The sequence below is a fragment of the Condylura cristata genome, unplaced genomic scaffold (genome assembly GCF_000260355.1).
Source record: "Condylura cristata isolate star-nosed mole 26May11 unplaced genomic scaffold, ConCri1.0 scaffold00025, whole genome shotgun sequence".
Classification (NCBI taxonomy): domain Eukaryota; kingdom Metazoa; phylum Chordata; class Mammalia; order Eulipotyphla; family Talpidae; genus Condylura; species Condylura cristata.
The window spans coordinates 19,852,444-19,871,919 of NW_004567126.1; the positions used below are offsets into that span (position 1 = coordinate 19,852,444).

The 19,476-nt window shown below is 47.9% G+C and overlaps 1 protein-coding gene across 1 annotated transcript in view; it reads left to right on the plus strand.

Annotated features, from left to right (window-relative positions):
* Positions 1 to 14,059, plus strand: part of AMICA1 (adhesion molecule, interacts with CXADR antigen 1) — a 17,308-nt gene extending 3,249 nt beyond the window's left edge. The window contains exons 4-9 of the mRNA XM_012729487.1: positions 2,932 to 3,044; positions 5,336 to 5,573; positions 8,231 to 8,369; positions 10,440 to 10,491; positions 11,924 to 12,010; positions 13,611 to 14,059. Coding sequence (XP_012584941.1) covers positions 2,932 to 3,044; positions 5,336 to 5,573; positions 8,231 to 8,369; positions 10,440 to 10,491; positions 11,924 to 12,010; positions 13,611 to 13,694 — 713 coding nt within the window. The 3' untranslated portion in view covers positions 13,695 to 14,059. The remainder of the gene's footprint in view (positions 1 to 2,931; positions 3,045 to 5,335; positions 5,574 to 8,230; positions 8,370 to 10,439; positions 10,492 to 11,923; positions 12,011 to 13,610) is intronic.
* The last annotated feature ends 5,417 nt before the right edge of the window (positions 14,060 to 19,476 follow it).

Sequence of the window (19,476 nt, forward strand, 5' to 3'; positions counted from 1 at the left end):
GCCACCAGGGAGGGCCACGAAGGGTGCTTTTTAAGAACTGACAGTAATTATGTTACTGAAAATAGTTTATCCTCATGAAAATGCTGCAATGGCAGTGTTGCTTCTTTCCATTGCACAGGTAGGTAGCTGCAGCTGAGGGAGGTCACGCTACTTGCTTGCCAACGCTCAGTTTACTAGATGGCACATGGGTACTTGAACCCTGGTACCTGTCACCCAATCCTGTTACTCCCCATCAGTTATCCACTTTGATGTCCCATATTTTGTGGATAACTACGTGAAGTCTCCTCGGGGCTATCAACAGAAACGGGCAGATCTCACTAACTTCTTTGAACTTCATTTTCCCATTTGTAACTGGAGGCAGTGGCTGTGCAAGGAACCCTGTAGGTGCACAGAGGGTGAAGACAGGGTAGGGGGCTGGTAGAGGGTCAGGCAGGGAAGACCTCAGGCTTCCACACCCCCTGCTGTGACCTGAGTTCTTTGCTGGTTTCCTTTTTATTCATTGTGATGCCAATAAGGGTCTGATGGAAGGAAGAATGCTGCTGTTTTTAACAAGTTTGTCAACTACAGATATAGATGTGTTCAAGACGGGCCTGTCTGACCTCAGGAAGGTGCTGTCTGGCTAGGGTCTGGAATCTGGACAGTCCACTCCCCAGCAGTTCACTTCCATCCACTCTTCAGTGAGCTCCTTTGGGCTACCCTGCACTCCTCACCCCTGCTCAGTGGGTCTTCCCTCTTTCCCGGGGCTGTGTTCTTTGTTCCCTGAATGGCCCTGGGCACAGCGCCTAGCACAGAATAAGCAATCAATAAACATTTGTGAGTAAGTGATGTTATTGAATTAGTCTCCCTCACTTAAATCAGATTTGTAAAAATTGAATTGTAGAAGGAATGGTAGAAAGCAGCCTCTGCTTCTCTCCAGATTTTTTCCTACTTTTTTTTTTTATGGCATTTTTCTTTTGATTCCAAACATATGGTTCTCTAAGAGGAAGTGAACTAGCTTCCATGTTCCCTGAGGATTACCTTTGGGTTACCCCTGTTTGATTTGCCTTCTAAAGACATGATGAATGTTTGTCCGTACAGCATGGCGGACATCCCAGGTGGATGCCCTTCCTGCTGAGAGGACGTCAGGAAGGCACGGCAACAAGAGCCAATTTCCAGAACTGAAAATCTGTGGAAAGAGGCTAGAACAATTTTAGGGCAGTGGAGTAACTTGTATTTATTTTTCTTTCCAGTCAGAGCTCCTAAAGTTTTACCTAGCGAGCAATGGAAAGCCATCCAATTTGCTGGACAGAGGGCATCACCTCCTGTAAAAATCCACTCCCAAAAAACCAGTAGGGAAGGAAGCCCCCTCTAAATCCTTCAGCACATTCATCTGTGCAGTCATGGCGGGTTTTCTTTATAAAGTTTACCCAGCGTTTATGAATTTTTGTGTGATTTGTAGTACTATTTCTACTCATTTCCCCATAGTTCTTATTTTAAATACCATAGACAATAGTAGAAATAACTAACTTCCTGCAGTTTCCCTCTTCCACTTAGGTGAGGAGTACAGGACAGTGAGGGAAAGGCCTTACGTTTTGTTTTCACTCAGGCCTGGGTCGGTGTTTTCTCTGGCCGTGAACCTTTGGTCTCTTACTTTCTTCTATAAAATCAGAGTAACAGAGCACATCTCAGAGAGTAGTGACTCTTTGGAAGGCTGTGTACAAAGTGGCAGGCACATGCCTGGTACATTGAAATGACTTAGCATGTTTGCTTGTTATTGCTGCGATTTAGTGTAGTTCTTAATGTGCTGATGGATTTAGAGGGAACATCCTTCCCTATGGCATTTCTTGGAGTGGATTTTTACAACAGTCAAAATAACCGCCTTACAGAAGTTAGAGCTCACAATATTTTTTTCTGCTTCACTCCCTTTGTGCATCTTTCCTGCTGGGCCTGCAGTTAATGTTTTCCCGGGGAAACAATGTGGAAAAAAAGGTCAGCTTATGTCCTGTGTTTGTTCCTGCATGAGCTTTGCTTAATGCTCCTTTGAAGGAACACTGTCCAATTAGAACGAGGCTTGTGTCTCCCTCAATAGCACCCTGTTTTATAATGCTCTGTTGTGACTAATCTGTGTAGAGCTTTATTAAAAAGTCAGAACTGTCTTTCTAATTGTTTTCTTTTTAGGGGCCCTTTCCCCTCCCCCCCACCATTAACATATGATGTTGTCAGCTGCTTATATAGTTAAGCAGAAGGAAGAAGGAGCTGGGAAGCCAGAAGTAGGGAAGAGGGATCAGTTGGAGGAGTGGGGGCAGGGGTTGAAGCAGAAAGAAAAGTCAATAGGAAACCTATTGTGTTTTCCTAATTAGCGAGGAGTCCTGTGACCTGTACTGTAGCCAGAACTAAATCCCAGGCAAGGCCAAAAGAAGTAGTAAAAAAGAATAAAAGAAGTTGGAGAAAGTCACCCATGATTCAGTTTTTCAGATGTGTGTGAAAGTCAGTGGGTTATATAGAAGAATGAATTACATAACTTTTTCACTTCCCATCTATGTGAAGTACATGTGGGCATTTCAATGGGTGGCAGAAAGAAGGGGCTTCAACATTCAAGAATGTTTCTATACTTTCTTTAGTATAAATTTGAAATAGAGTTGGGCCTGATAGAAGACATTCTGGATACGCAGAAGGGAATTAAGGAGGTCTAGAAAGTGTTAACTGTAGAGCAGTGTGATATATACCGGTGGCTGAAGGCTGTCCTCTGCCCATACTGGTCTGAGTGAGATACCTGAGACCTTTGTCATCCAGGACCATCGGAACCATCCGTATAGAAGACGTGTGCATATTTAGTAGTAACCTTAATTTTACTCCTACATATCTTTAGCTAAGGATTTTCTGTTCTAGAAGTTTTTGGTTGCATACATTATACCTTGGTGTTTGACTCTGACTTGCCATTTTTTTCCCCAGATCTCGCAGTTCATGTGGGTGATTCAACTCAGATGAGCTGTGTTTTCCAGAGCATAGCAAAGAAATACGTGACCAAGATAGAATGGATGTTCTCATCAGAAGAGAGTGCCATGGTAATGGGGGGAACCAGCACTGTAGCAGAAGCTTCTGGCTAGTGGTGTCAGAAGAGCGTAGGGGGAGGGGGGAGGTCAGGGGAAGGCGGGGAGAGGGGCCTCTGGGCATCAGATGTCATGTGGTTGGTTTGGGCTTTGGAGCTTGTCAGATCTGGGCTGTCTCCTAGTTTGACCACTTGACTGAACCACTTCAAGTCCCTGGTGGAAAAATAACTGATGATAATAAGATGATAATAAAAATAAGATGATAATAGAGGTGAAGAGGAGGAGAGTAAGACAGAGCGGAAAGGGATAAGAGGAAAAAATGCTTATCTTTTCGGGTTGTTCAAGAATCCATGAAATAGTTGGAGTAAAGCATTTGTACATGATGCAGGCTCTGCATTTTAGTTTCCTCTTCTCTCTTCTCTTTGTAGACTCCATGAGAGGACAGAGATGACTCAGGCCTGGCTGGGGAAGCTCTGGATTAGGCATAAGCATGATTATATTATTCTTCTTATTTGGGCTACTTTTATGAGTCCTCTCCTGTGCCACATCACCCCGTTATGTGACAGGAGAATTTTCTGTTTCAGGCATGCTTCAGGCGTTGGGATTAGTAGATTCTGGGGGCAGGCTGAGGATTGTTCATGGGAACACTGGTTGTAGAGAGCACAGTAAGTCATTGACTGGGGCTCCATTATCACATGATAATGTGCTCAGGATCAAGGTGTGTTGTGGGGGACATTGCTCGGTAACTTAACAAGTTGATAAGGGTTATGGAGCCAAGTTTATAAAAAATTTAACATTTGAAAATTAAGACACACTCTGGGTCACACCTAAAAAAAAACAAAACTCATTTGTACTGACTTGTATGCTGTGCAGTAAATCAGAAAAGTGGCACCTTGAGTGTGGGTTTCAGGTTCACCTCTGGGAGACTGTCGTGTATTTAAATGTCACCCACCAAGTGAGTTATGGCAAAAAATAGGGTGAGAGTTGACATTTTGAGTTGTGAACTTGAATCAAAGAGATAAAAGGTTAGGGGCCAGGTCTTTTCATATCTATTTATGTCTATATACCCATTTCCTGTACTAAAGAGATTTTTTTAAAAAAGCAATAACAATTACATATCTTCATTAAAATTTCCAAAACTGTTCATTTACAAGTATTTTGTAAGCATTTGCTCTGTAGTGAACATTCAAACCCCTGCTCTGATGCAGGACTTAGAAAGGAAGATGGAGGCGGGTACTCAATAAAATAAGTAGATAATGTGTCATTTCATGCAAGAACTATGGAAACAAACAAAAAAAGCAGGGTGTTGTGGTTGTTAATTTATGTAGTTGGTCAAAGGTGACATTTGAGCAAATGTTTGAAGGAAGTGAGGGGGTGAACCGTATGTTTGTCTAGGGGCATGACTGTTCCAGGCATAGGGAACAGCAGGTGCAAAGGTCCTGAGGCCTTCACTCAAAGCGCAGTTAGGTGGGCAGTGTGGCTGGAGTGAATGACCCAAGTAGGTGAGAGCAGAGCAAGGAGAAGGAGAAATCAGAGAGGAAATTGTGGGGCAGATCACAGAGAGCTTTGTACTTTGAGTAGAACTGGGGGGCCGTGGGAGGGTTCTGAGCAGAGGAGTCGTATGATTTAACATATTTCTAAAGGCTTATCTGCTGAGAGTAGACTGGGTTGGGGATCAGCGGAGGCACAAGTAAGGAAACTGCTGTAGGTGGAAGGTGGTGGCTTGGGCCGGACGCTAACAGTGGAGGGCTGAGAAGGTTTGGAGTGTATTTCATCTTCTGTGTTTCTAGACTGGGGATATATAGAGTTAGATGTGAGTTGTTTAAGAAAGAGAAGAATTAGGATGACTCTGTGATTTTTTAGCCTAGCAGATCTTGCCGTTTACCCACATGAGATGGGCTTGAAGGAACCAGTTTGGGGGAAAGATGTGAAGTTCAGGGCTAGACAGGCTTCAGGTGTCTATCGAAGTTCAGACAGAAATGTCACAAAAAGAGAAGGTATATCTTTATTTCTTCTTACTGAGGAAGTGCAAAAAAGTGAAAAATTCCTCTTTCCCACCCCCTTACCTCTCTCTTGAGAAGGTGTCACTCCTGGCTCGGTGGTGCCCTTCGCCACTAGTGTGCTTGCACATGTGTGTGTGTGTGTGTGTGCATGTGCCCACAGCTTCCTGCCCTCTGAGGCTTCGTGGTAGTACCTCTACTTTCCTCCACCTGCAGGGTCTTGTGTGTCCTGAGCCTCCCCCATCTCCGCATACTCCCTTCTCCCTGAATCCTTGCAGTCTCACACATTTTGCCTTTCCCTTCTAGGTGGAGAATGTGTTGCATTACAACCTCAAGCCTACTGCACCTGTGGGGGACCCTCAGAACTGGGGCCGCTTCAAGAACCGCATAAGCCTGGTGGAGAACACTTCCCACAATGATGTCTCCATCATGCTCCAAGAGGTGAAGGAATCGGACCGAGGAAACTACACCTGCACTATCTACATGGGGAAGCTGCAGTTCCGGAAAACCACCATGCTGCATGTGGTCCTGAGAGAGTCGCAAAGTACATACTCTCGCCGGGGGAGGGGGGCGTCTTCCAGCCTAGGGTGAGGCCAGACTGGCTTTCAGGATGCAGCACTGAGGAAGGCGCCCCTGTCTGGCGCTCAGCTTGCTTGCATGGCCCTGAGAGTGACACTGTTTGAGATTCGCTGTCCCGGGCTCCTTGCTGGCTCCCCTAGCTCTGCCCTGCTGGTTGGTCAAGGAAGATGGAGCTCATATTTAGCGAACACCAGACCTCTGCCAGACCCCACTCATCGCCAGTGTGGTCTACTGACCTAAGGGGGCTGGGAAATGGCTCGGAGCTGATGTCCAAAGTCATTTTTACCGACTTTCAGGGGGATGCTGTCTGCTCTGCAGTGGAAGGGAAACTGATCCTGAGCAAACAACAGAGAGAAAGCAGAGAGTGATCCAAACTGATGACAAAAGGGCCTGTGTTCCGGCAAACACTTTGTAGTAAGGCCAGTGGTGTATAAGGAAAGACTCAATTGTGTGGACTGAGAGGTTAAGAGGGTTAAAGTTAAACCATAAATAACCCAGTTAGATGTGAGGATGTGGCCTGTGGACTTTGCCTTTCTGAGCCCTCAGGCTTGACTGTGGTTGGCTCGGGGTTGGCATCAGAGTGAGGCTAAAACACCCTGTTATTTCTGACAGAGACTATGGCAGCGGAGACTTTATAATAGCAAAGCATCCCAGCTGGAGAGGGAAGCAGGGCCTGTGGGTTTTTTATTCTCAGAAGTCTTACTTCCACTTCACAGAAGAAATACAGGCCGTTGGTGGTCGCTCATTCAGCTGGCCAGCCCTCCATGCTCACAAACAAGTTCACACGTGCTCCCACCCTTCTCTCGCCCCTGACATCCTGAGCCCCCTTCTGTGGGGGCTTATCTGCACCCTGTCCTCAACTCAGGGGCCACACCCACCTTCTCCTCAGCAGCCACACAGCATAGGCCTCTCAGCACTCACTTGCTTCTGCAATCAGCACACTGACGCGCTCTTCTCTCTCCCTTGTCCTTGCTTACTCTAACTCTCCTCCTGTCCCTTTCTTTTTCTCAAAATAGTTGTGTTGTGCTACAACTCACCAACCGTACACCCCATTCAGTGGCCTTGTGTATACCTGGAGTTGTGTAACCTTCACCACAGTCAACGATATCTTTCCTGACAGAGCCAAGTAGCTGATGCAAAGGCGCATGGGTGCCCTGCTTCCCTGACACAAAGGCCTCAGGGCACCGCCTCCCGCCTTCCACTGCCACCCTAGGAAGCTCCGATCACTGACGAGCTCTAATTGCCACCCTCTGCTTTCTTTTCTTCAGCAACCCTTGCCTAATATTGGGCATACATTCTATGTTGGACACAATGTTATGTGTATACTGATAGACACTTATATATACAACAAAAGGTCACCCTCACCCATATGCGCTACGAACACTCAAATGCACGTACGTGAACCTGCCCCTGACTACCTCTCCCCAGCCCATCCCCCAGCCTCACCACCTGCTAGATGCCCACGGAGTTGTAATTTACCCTTCCCTTCCCGGTGACACCCCATGTACCAGGCCAAGCGTGTCCCGTCCCTCTGCTACTCCCTCTGAATCCTTTCCAGTCCATCACCACACAGCGTAGTTCTGGCCGTCACATCTCTGGCTTGTCCCTCACCAGTCTGCTTTTATTTGCAGTCATTCTTCTCATTCTTCCTGCAGCATCTGTGCCATCTTTCTAAGTCGCTGATTGGAATCTCCTCTTCTATTTATAGCCATTCAGTCCCTCCATTGCCTACAGAAAAAAGCTAACTCTGGGTGCTAGTCAAGGTCTTCCACACTATCAGCTCTCCAGTCTAATTTCCTACCACAAATAGAACCTTTAAGCCAGATCCCTGGAGCTCTTCCTTGCTTCCAAGAGCAGCATGGAGGCCGGGGCTTACGGACCCTTGGCTCTCTGTGTTGTCTGCCCAGAAAATTTGGTGTTTCCTTTACAATCCAGCTCAAACTTAAGATGTCTGCAGGCAATTTTTCACCCTCTGCTCCCTGGAATTGACTGTCCTTTTCCCCAGGCCCTTGGCGCTCTGAATGCACTTGACCACAGCAGCTCTAGCAGTGTGTGGATTTCTGTTATGTGTCCCCTCCTAGAAGGGAGCCAGGGACCTCACACCATTGGCCTTTGTACCCTCCATGCCCAGTGCTACCAGGCACGGCAGGGGCACTTGCTATGTGTGTTTAGAATGAATTGAAGAACTGAGGGGGGAACCCCATGGCTGAGGGAGCACCCCTGAAGGCCCAGCTTGGCATCCTGACTGTGTGTCTGGGTACCACAGAGGAGAGCCTTTCAGAAACCCCTTGCCAGCGAGACATCCGCAGACTTTAAAATGCCTGTGTTTTCTGTGTCAATTGACAAACCACATGTTAAGATAGAACCAATATGAAAGGAAACTCTACTGTCATGAGGGGCCCTTTTCCTCCACCCACTTTCACCTACATTTAGGGCTGAGCAAGGGGAGTCAGACATTGGTTCTCACTCTCCTGGGGACAGCTGAAGTCCAGTGTTTCATCCTGGGGTGTGGTCTGGTCTTCTCCCCCTACTTTTTGATCTGACTTGTAGAACTGGTGGGGCTCTGTCTCAGGCCTTTTCGCGAGTAAGGCGGCCTTCTCATTGCTTTTCCCCTTTCCCAAGGACTGGTGACATTAGTCCCGCCCAAGCCCGAGTTTCTAGCTGGTGACCAGCTGGTGATCATCGTGGGGATCGTCTGCGCCACCATCCTGCTGCTCCCTGTGCTGATACTGATTGTGAAGAGGACCAACAGGAACTCGAGGTGTGGAGCTATGCCCCTTGGGTTGGGGGGCTGGAGGTACAAGCCTGCCTTTAACCTGAAGTGGAAGAGTGGTTAGGCCCCACCTGCCGTTTTCACAGAAAGGGGTATTTTTTTTAAAAAAGATTTATTTATTTATGCATACAGAACTAGGGTACAGGCCGGAGGTGCAGGGGCAGTAAGAGGCTTCACCAGAGACAGAGTGGGGAGCAGAATAAGCAGATCCACGAAGTACACTGCTGAGGGGAGCAGCAGGCGAGACAGGAGAGGTCTGCCGCACCATGTGGGTCAGCTCCAGAGCTGGGGATCAAACTCGCACTAAGGCTGCTGTGGCTGGCTTGCAGTGCTGCACTTTAACCCACTGCACCATCAGGCAGGGCCGACAGGGGTATTTTAAAAGAACCATCTGTGGCAACAGAGAGGTTGCCTGTTGTCACATTGGACATCCTCTCCATAGTGACACTCCCTCCCCACCCTCCCCCCAGCGCTTTCCTTGCTGTGCTCCTGATGGCTGGGCACATTCCCACAGCATCATTGTTTATTTTGGTATTTCACAAAGATTACAGCTCTTCAGGTTTAAGAAGAGAATAATCAAGAGTATAAATCTTAGGTCAAGCTATAATGAGAGACACAGTTTTTGCTTCGTCCACCTTACACGTTCACATAGAAACTCCAGAGTTTATTTTTCTGAATGGATGCTTTTAGGTTCCAAATTATTGTTGGGATGTGTGTTTAAAGGCTTGGATTTCATCACTAGCTTGCCCGGTATCGCCCAGAGGCTCTGACACCACGCTGGCATTTCACTGCCTGTTTATTCAAGGGCTGATGACATAAAGCTGCTAGGCAGACAGACTTCATGTTGAAATAGGGTCGGTAGGGAGACTGCGAAGGCCAAGCAGCGCTGCCTTTCCAGACTCCTTCCTCATGGAACGTGGATTCTGCAGCAAGTACGAGTGTCTGCTATGCTTTTGCACTCCCCCCAACTGCCTGCCCCTCCTCAGCGTCCCCCTCTGGCCCCCACTCTCTACCCTCTGATTTGGTTTTGGGCTCGGTTGACCTCTCTGGGGGGGTCTTTGCTCTGAACATGCAGACTGCACCGACTGTAGAATTAGACAACCTGCTTCCATACCCGCTCACTTCCCCATCCGGGCCTCCGTTCCTCTCAAAAGGGAGGACAGGATTTCCCTGTGTGCTGGTTTATTCTAGAGAAACAATCAGGTTGATATGTTGAGATTTGTGCACAAACACAATCTCAGTAGCAGTGATTCCAGTAAAAATTCAGCATTACCCTCAGTTTCTGTCAGAAAGGTAATGATTCAGCAGATTAGTATTCCATTCAGAGCAATGGAAAGATGCCCAAGTAGTAGTAGTATGGAACGCATAGTGTAATTTATAGTTATAAAATAGAAAATTACACAGTGCTTACTTCAGTGGCATGCACAGGAAATATGTTTTTGTGGGTATATACTTGTGCTTGCATTGAGAAAGCCTCGAAAGTATAATTCTCAGATGTCAATAGTGGTATTTGGGATAAGGGAAAAAGGTGTACCTTATGTGGCAGGGAGTTTACCGGAACTTCAATTTCCAATTCTCTACAATTCTTTATTATTATACAACGTGAGTGTGTAACTTTATAATCATAAAATACAAAAAAAAATTGTTCTATTTTGAGATAAGAAAATGTGGTTTCTAATTTTAACTCAGACTTATTTTCTAACTTAGGTCAAAATAGAAAAAAAAAGTTTGGTTTCTTCAATGGCAAATACAGAGGGCAAATGGTCAAGAGATCAAAGGAAGGGGCGGGCACCCCAGCTTAGGTGTTTGTGGGGATAACTCTGCCCAGCCTCTTTCCTAGGCCTTTGCTGATGTCTTGCTGAGCTTCTGCTGCCCCCTGCTGGGTCAAGTGCATCTCCCTGGTGCTCAGAAGTGATAAAATCTGAGGATTCCTCTCAATTCATTCACTTAAAATCATTAGAGTGACTAGAGAAGCGAGCTGGGGGTCGGGGGTGTCTCACGCAGGCACTCTTGGATGTGCGGTACTAGCTGGTTCATTCCACACACCTCTCCTTGTAGTTCGCCAACTTTCGTAAAGAGCCTGGAGAATACAAAGAAAGCTCAACAAGAGGTAAGAAAACTCCCTTTTTGCTGCCGAGCCCTTGAGGGTGCAGTAGGTACTGAGCCAGGAGGGGGTGGAGGTTGGGGTGGGGGTGGTGGCCGTCCTTCCCCAGGCCTCACTCACCGTGTATCTCAGCATGTGGCTGAGGCCCAGTCCAGAGCAGGCTCCAGCTGAAATCCTCATTACTGGACTGGGAGCCCCCAGGAGTGCCGGGGCGGGGTGGCGGAGCATTCTGGAGGTGACTGTATTTGGAATCAGAAGGTTTGGGTTCCAGCCAAACTCTGCCACCTTCCTTATCAGAGTAAAATGATAAGGACAACGTGTTTGCTCTGTTGTAAAGTTTAAACAGCCCAATGATATGCTGGTGCTTCTCGCCCTGTGTCAATACCTGGGAGAGCACTGGTGCCTTGGGAGTGAAGGGAAGGAGGGGTTAGCGGTTGAGATTCAATCTTCTCTGAGAAGAAGGGGACCAAGAAGTTTTCCCTCCATATTAATTTGTAACGGGGTTATAAATAAGGGTCTGAGACATGGGTTCACTTCCTTGGAGTCTCTCTTTAAAAAACAACAAAAAAACCAAATGATTAACAGCTCCTCATTCCAGAGTTACCTTCCATCTCTGGGCTCTTTGTGACCCAAGTAGGATTTTGTCACAGCAGAGAGTGGAGGCCTTCCAGAGCCCAGGAATTTGTCACTGGGCTGATGTTGCTTCCTCATATGGTGACAGGAATGGGGCTTGCAAAGCACCTCTGACCCCACAAAGACCCAGGGAGGGCTTTCCCTGCGTAGCAGCAAACTGCTCCCCCCACACCCCCCAAGGAAGGCAATTAGCTGCTGACTTAAAGTGGTGCCTCCAATTAGTAGGAAATCATCACGGGATACAAATTATTTGGCAAGATAAGGATCCCCTTGCTGCGCTCACAACACCCATTTGAACAAAGATGTTTGGCTGTTGAAGCAATGCATTTGCTCTTCGCTGATAAATGAATTTTCTTAAGTTTTCAGAAGACTGGGTTACCATTATTGAGGTCGCTCTCTAGCAGTTAGTGACCCTACCAGTTTTGGTGACTGGTAATGACATAGTAGGTGATGGCTTTTTCTCTTGCCTATAAGATGTGCAGTTTTTTTTTTTTTAAAGATTGATTTATTCATACAGAACTGGGGCACAGGCCAGAGATGCGGAGGGTGAGAGGCTTCACCAGAGACAGAGTGGGGAGCAGAACAGGCAGATCGATGAAGTACACTGCTGAGGGGAGCAGCGGGCGGGCCAGGAGAGGTCTGCCACGCCATGTGGATCTCCTCCGGGGCAGGCGGGGATCTAACTCATGCGGAAGTGGATTTAGCTTCTTAGTGCAGTGCTTTAACCCGCTGCGCCACCAGGGAGGGCCCAGATGTGCAGCTTTTTAGGAACTTTTATGCTGTTTCCCCCTTCCTCTCCCCCTAGAAGCACATTTACTCCTCAGTAAATACACACGCGTTGATCGAGGAAGAAGAACCAAGCGAAAAATCAGAAGCCACATACATGATTATGGTGAGGACGGTTCTGGGCCCAGCTGACAGGTGGGAGAAGGGGCTGGGAACTTCGTACATGGTGACTAGGGCGCCCAGGGATGTCACTGCTGAGGGAAGGGATGTGTGCCAAGTAGATTTTTTTGTAAGTAGTATGGGCATCTGAGAAGCTGAAGCTCTGTTGCGTAGATCACATTTTCCCCCAAGTGTTAAAGGACAGTGGGGCTTAAGATGGTTAATTGTATTGGTAAGCAGAAGCGCTTTCATCGTTAGGTGAAGTATGTCAGCCTCATTAGTGTATCTGGCAAAGAGGGTGCCGGCAGGTTCCGGACAAGGGTTGGGTCGCAGGGATTTTTTCCTTTCTATCAAAAGGTCTCTTCCAACTCTTAGTTTTTTCTTAAATTCTGTGAATTATATGCCTTGACATAACATCACCCCAGGCAGACTGCGTGCCAAATTTCATACAGTAATGGGGAGCCTGAGCCAATATTCTCTTTGTTCAACTCCATGGGGGAACCTAAAAAGGCCAACTGGCATGTAGGAAGTAGGGTCAGGGACAAAGGAGCGAGCTGTAAGGGACACAGTCATTTGTAGATTGGTTACAGGCACCCAGGCCAGGAAAGGTGCAGTGTTTGGCCGGGTTCGGAAAGGCTGGCCGTCTCTGTGGGATGATGGCTTGTGTTTGTTCCTGTCACCCCAGCACGGTGGACACGTGACTCCCAGATGATCACAGCCAGGAAGTGTTCTGAAGCCAGGAAGTGTGAGGCCAGAGACCTGGCCTGGTTCCACTCCACGGAGGACAGTAGCCCCCCTCCCAAGTCGTAGCTGAATAAAGCCATTTCCCCTTGTCCTCCCATGGCTGCCAGGTGACGCTATGGGAATGCCAGGCCTCAGCCTGCCCCTGGGAGACCCGCTGATGCAGCTGCCTGTGTCTCCTACCTGGGGACAGACTTTTGCTGAAAGTCTGTGAGTAGAGGTGACGTAGGTGTGAGTCTCCTTCAAAGCTGCCTTCCCAGCTTCAGTGCTAGTGCTGGGGATTAAAACCCAGTGGAAAACAGTTCTTCTGCCCTCTTGAAACAGACCCAAGAAAGCCAGTGTGATGCGAGGCGGCAGCCAAAAACTCCAAGGGCTTCAGGGACTGCTCAGGTTCATTAAAAACCCACTGTGCCAAATTCAACAAGCAGGCAGGTGAATTCTGGCCTGCTGGCCACTGGTTGGAGACCTAAGGTACAGAGGTGTCAGCTGAGAGGGAGCAGGGGAAATGAGGAACTTTTGATATTTTTGTTGTAGATTTGATTAAATTTACTTCGGTGGTGCCTTTCCGAGGCAGTAGAGGTCAGTGGTTTAAGGTCACAAGATTTGGAATCAGACAGGCCTGGATCCAAATCCTGAGACTTAAAGCTGGGTGATGTAGGACAGGTAACTTAGCCTCTCTGAGCCTCAGTTTCCTCACCTGTAAGGTGGGAATAAATAATGCCTCCCTCCCAGGTGGTGGGAACCTACCAAGATGATGCCTGTGAAACTGAGCATTGGGCCAGACTCATGGAAGCGCTCAGTGGATGCTGTTTTGTTTGAAATTCTCCTCACAAACATCCTTCGTTTCTTTCTTCCCTTCCCTGCAGCACCCAGTTTGGCCTTCTCCAAAATCAGTGTCATATAACCCACCTGAAAAGAAGTCAACTGGAGGGGTGCCCCCAACAGTGTGAGTTTTTTGAAAAGAAAGGCTTCTTCCCTTCATCCTCAGCAGTGGCAGAAACTCTCTCCTCCGTGCGTCCCACCATTTCAGGAACTCCCTACCCCCCAGATGTCCTCCAGCCTGCTCAGAGGGCTGAAGATGGAGGATTCAGAGTCTGGCGAACAACCGAGGTGGCTCTGGAGTGTGGCGATGGACTTGGCCTCTGCAGTGGGGCTCTGGACCTGGGAACTGGCTGACCTGCCGAGGCCTCCTCTGCTATGCCAGCGAGTAGCCCCTGCGCTTGGACAATGATCTTGCTTGAGTTACAGCAGGGGATCATGGAAATCAAACCCAGTCCAAAGCTTCCTTGGGCAAATTACCCCCAAATAAATGTGTTTTGAGGAAATCTTCCTGTTTTTATGCCCTGGCTGAGGGGCAAGTGGAGACTTGGTGAGGAATTCAGTCAGGAACTCTTAGAGGAGTGCTCCTGCTCCCGGGGGAAGCCTGTGTTACTCACATGGGGGACGGGGCTTGGTCCTGGGAATGTGTTTTGAGGGGTGAACAGGTTGGAGGTGGGGTATTGCACAGGGCTAGTTTAGCCAGTACTTCGTAATTCTCACATCACCACTGGCTTTTTTGGCCTTACCACAGGCCCCCTGATCTGGAACCTCCAGGCAGAGCTTGGGCCCCAGTCTCTTTCAAAAATGACAGGTGTGGAATGCCAGAGTGGACAGCCACTTGGACTTGCTTGGTCCGAAATGTGAGGTTTCCACTGTAAGACTTGGTAAGTTAGTCCTAAAAATCCTTTGGCTCTGAACTCCTGTTTCTAGACTGCCTTCAGCTGAGCCCTCTGCTTGACTTCCCTGGGCCTTTCTCATTCTCTGCATCTCATTCTTCCCAGTTAGCCATTCAGGACATGGATAAAGAGGCGGTCTTACTTGATTCTCTGGTTTCTTGTCCAGTCTCAAGTGGGGCCACGTTATATCTGAAGGAACCCCTAGTCCTCCAAACATCAGAAACCTGCTCATTGCACTCTTTTTGTTTCCTTATCTTTTACCAACTGTTCTTGGGTCCTTGCTTGGAGGCCTGTAGGCTCATTTCTTGTTCAGTCATAGAGAAGAGGTAGTAAATATTTCTTTGTTACCTGTTAGCACTAAACAAGGAGTATGTCAACAGTTACAGTTAGTGTATGGAAAGTGACCTATAGGAGACATCCAGAAAGGGAACACATCTTGGCAAGGCAAGTATGAAGGAAGAGCCTTTCATTTCTTATGAATTTATGGAGAGGAAGTGGTTTCAAGTCTGGGCTATTAAGTAACCAACACCCTGCTCCCCCTCTCCACACCCCCAGGCTGAGGGACCTTTTCTCACTTGCTCATATGCTGTCTGTAGAGGACACTGACCTTCAGGATACAGAATTCAGTCGGCGGATGATGATTTTATACCTGGTATTCTGGGTGGAAGAGAAAGGTTCGGTTAGGACATGGAGGCTGGACTGAACAGCTCACCCAGGTGTCTCTGCAGCAGGTGCTTCGGTGGAGGAAGCATGGGTAACTTCCCTAGACTTTTAGGGGATTTGGACTCATCCAAGATTGGCTTCCACTCTGGGCTCAGCATTTGTAACTGAGGAGCAAAAGGAAGCCCACCTCTGACCTCCAGCCCTACCCCCCCCTCCACGTCTGGGCACAGTGTCAGGGTTGAGGATGGAATGCCATGCCTGTCAAATATTAATTTTCCCAGAAACAAACAAATAGGTGGCCGTGAAGAAAACCTGCTTGCTCCCTCACGACCTTTCCCGGGGGTGGCAATCTATTAGATACAGGGGCTGAAAGTCCATGATATAGGGAATAGGCTTCAAGTTCATGCAGGTCTGGTTCAAATCCTAGCTCTGCCTCTTCCTCTCCTCAGTATTGTAAGTCTTAATTCAGCTCTTTGAGGTTGCTTCCCTTCTGTGTTAAATGGGGGTTCATAGGACTTAGAGGACTGAATGAGGCCATTTAGGGACTAGCACTGAGCTGAGTCCTCCAAGCTCCTTCAAATGTGTTTCTCCCAGTTGGATTTATCTTCTGGTGATTCAGTCCCCACCTCTTGTTGACTTTTATTGTTTGGGAAGAAGTCAAAATACCTAAGGCCCTCTCCCTATCAAAGAGAGAGTGCTAGGAAGCTGAGTTTGTTGAAGGACTTTGTAGAGCTCCGAGGGGTGATATTCTGAGGGCCAGGATGGTGCTGGAGACTGTGCAAGTTGGCTCTCCTTACAGTAGATCCTTTAACAAGCAGTTTGGTTATTTGAATTTTCAGTATTTTAAGTTCCTAGAACACCAGATGCTCCACAATTTAAAGGCTTCCAGAAGCATGCAGGCCTTTGCCAACATAAAGCAGCTTAAGGGTGGAGGTGGTGAGGCGACCCATGAATAATGGAGCATTTAGCCAGCAGCATCAGCGTTTGGCTATTGGACTTGGAAACAGTTCAGCCTGTCCACTGGGAACCTGTGGGAAATGGGCCTCCATTAGAAGACCACAGCCTTCTGCTGGCCTTTCAGCTAAACTTTTGTTCCCAGCTGCCGGCCTATCTTTCCCTCCTTATGACTAGTCAGTAGGCTTACATATTTACATCAACAATTTTCTTTTACAAAACACTAGTATTGTGTGTGTGGTTGGGAGGGATCATGAGGCCCTTCAGTGACTCTAGCTACTTAGAACCAAAGAGCCTAAGTTTGCAGATTTGATCTGACACAGACAACTTAGCCTCTTGCTAAGAATAAACAAAGTTTCTCATGACCCTTGACCTGTCCTGGTCAGCTGGCTTGTGGATGTGGTCTGAGCTTCCTCAGGGAGATCAGGTAAACTGCTATCAGTTCTGTAAACCCAACTCTCAAACATCTCTTCTTTATCATAAAATAAGGGAACTAGCAGTCTTTTCAGAAGCTAAGACCTTTCTTATTTCCCAGATGGTGAGAGTAACAGTGATTTAACTGTCCCAGAACTTTCTGCCCGTGTCTGAACACCACATTGGATAATCTACTCATCCACACCTCCCCCTGTTTTTTTCATGACAGGAACCCTCTGTTCCATGTGCCTTTGTCTTTCCTGCTTCCGAGCTTTAGCTCCTGGTGTTCTCCTGTCTGGTATTCTCTTCCCCTCCTTGCCTGTCCAAATCCACATTCCTTCAAGGCCCTGCTTGCGTTCTGCTTGGGTGACCTCTTACTCCTCACATTGCCCTCCACAATTACTAGGTTTGATCTTCTGGTGGTCTCTAATTGTTTTATGGGGCTTGAGTTTTCTCCCAGAGATCTGAAGCTCTTAGAGACACAGCTTTAGGTCTATCCTGTGAGCTCTGCAGCAGCTGAGCCCACGTGGGACACTCCCTTGCTGGATGGAATTCCACAGGAGTGGACAGGACAGCACAGGAACTGTGGACCTGACTCCCAGCTCTGGTTCTGCATGCTGGGCTGCATAAGAGCAAGCTGAAGGAGTATCTGAATGAAACATTCAATCATTCTTATCTGCCCAGGGACCAGGAGAGTCCGAGTGCAAACGATTCCTATCATTAAAGAGCTACAGTTTAGTTGGGGTGCAACCACAAAAAACCACAATACTGTCTGACTCCAATGGACACAGAGACCCAAGAAGTCCCGGGATCTTTGTTCCAGTGCTCCTGTAGCTGGGGTTGTCCTCATCACGCTGTGTTGGGAGTTGAGGGTGAACGGGTTCATCAGGCTTTTACACCATTAGCCTCTATGACCATCACCTGTGGCCTTGATCGTGTTAACGCAGAAGGTGCGTAGGTGTGGGGCAGGAATGCCTGACTGTGGACACCTGGAGCAAGGGTGTGTGCGCATGTGCAAGTGTAGACCCCTGTGCCTAGCAGGGAGGGGATGAGAAGGCGGTGTCCCTTGGGGGAGGGGACTCAAGGTGCTGTCTCCCTGCTGGCTTGTCTCCCCTGCTTGCTATTAAAGATGCTGCCAAGGGCTCAGCGTTCACTTTTAAACTGTTAGAACTGGTCTAGGATGTAGCCCAGTAATCTCCTTTCTAGCGTGTGAGCTCTGACTGGGAGCCGTAGCTCTTCGCTGCTGGGTCTGTAGTTTCTCGCTAGTGTCTGCCACATAGGGGGCATTAGCTATTTGAGTTTGTTGCAAGAAGGAATTGATAAATAAAAGTGAGTGTACCCAGCACAAGAACACAGAGAAGAGGTACGCAGAAGGGAAGAAGTAGACTTTGGAGCTGATTTGTGATGAAAGCCTAGATGCTAGCTGACAGGTGCCAGAGGAAGGGTTTGCTTGGAAGAAGAGACTGACAAATTTTTTGTTTTGCAACCATCCCGGGCTGGGTAGGTTCATCGTTGGTTCTTTCAGATGAAAAGATAATGTTGGAGCCTTTGGTAGATTTTTACAGGCTTTTACAACCAAGGAGACAGACCCGGCCGGGAGACAGCCGCGTGACAGTGGCGTGGCCTGTGTAGCCATCTCCTCGGCCCAGGTGTGCCCATTTCCACAGGTGCATGCCCGTGCTCTGTGCGCCCAGGGGTCTATGGTCAGAGGCATGGGTGCCCCGCGCTCCCACCCCTCGGCTCCCGGCATCCACACAAGTGGTGGAGGGTGTGAAAAAGTCTGATTTTTAACTCAGTTACCCTCCAACTGTAAAGCCCTATGTGGGCTAAGAGAAGCCTCACCCGGTCTGGGGCTTAAGATGGGCGGGAGGCAGAGAAAAGGGTGCGAAGCATCCTGACCTTGCTGTCCAGGAGCTGCCCTGTGCTCTGCAGTCTCCTGAGGTCATTATTTGAATCCTAAATTTGCTCCAGCATACCTATTCCTTCTCCCCAACTACTCACACCTGGTTTCTCACTGCGCCTTGCACACAGGACGCAGACCTCTTAATATTAGTCACAGGACGCAGACCTCTTAATATTAGTCACAGGCAATTCTTTAATGTGTTCAAGAAGGAGCTGGAGATCTTATGAAAAATGTTGGGTTTGAGACTGGAACTGTGGAAGGACCAGCAGCAACCAGGTGAAGATAATGCTTCTCTGGGGCGTGATGCTCTATGCTAACTGTGGAGATTCTCTCTAGTCCCTTGTAGACTTCTAAAGATAAAAATGAAGCTGCTTTTTTCTGATTTTTTTTTTAAATATGCACACAAGAACTGGGGTACAGGCCAGAGGTGCAGGGAGTGAGAGGATTCACCAGAGACACAGTGGGGAGCAGAACAGGCAGGTTGAAATGCGCTGCTCAGGGGAGAGACCAAAGTCTGCCACATCATTTGGGTCACCCCTGGTGGGGAATTGAACTCATCTGCTGTGGCCACAGACAGCTTCCTAGTGTGGCACCTCAACCCATTGTGCCACCAGGGAGGGTCCCTTCTTTCTGATTATTTGTAAAAAAATTTTCCAGCGGTGTAGGTAGGGGAGAGTTGTCTGATAAAATCTTCATTGATAAATGGCACTGGGTAGAAATTCCAAAAACGGGGCTTCACCCCCCAAAAGCCTCTTTGACACAGGTGTCAGCATTCTGCCCAAGCTTCCAGGCTTTTCCTGGCTCCAGAGAAGGCATACTTTTTTTTTTTTTTATAATATAATAGTTTATTTTTACATGATTTTGTGCCTTTTCCCATCTCAGTTGTAATCCCCGTGGGCTTCCCATCACCAAGTCACCCATGTGCCATCACCATTTCCCTCCCTCCACCCCATTTTTGATCCCATTTCCCACTCCACCCTGGTAAAAAGTCTCTGGTATATAGTTGTTTATTATTATTATTATTTTCTCCCCTGGTCCTTTATACTCCTGCTATAAGTGAAACCATCCGGTATTTTTCCTTTT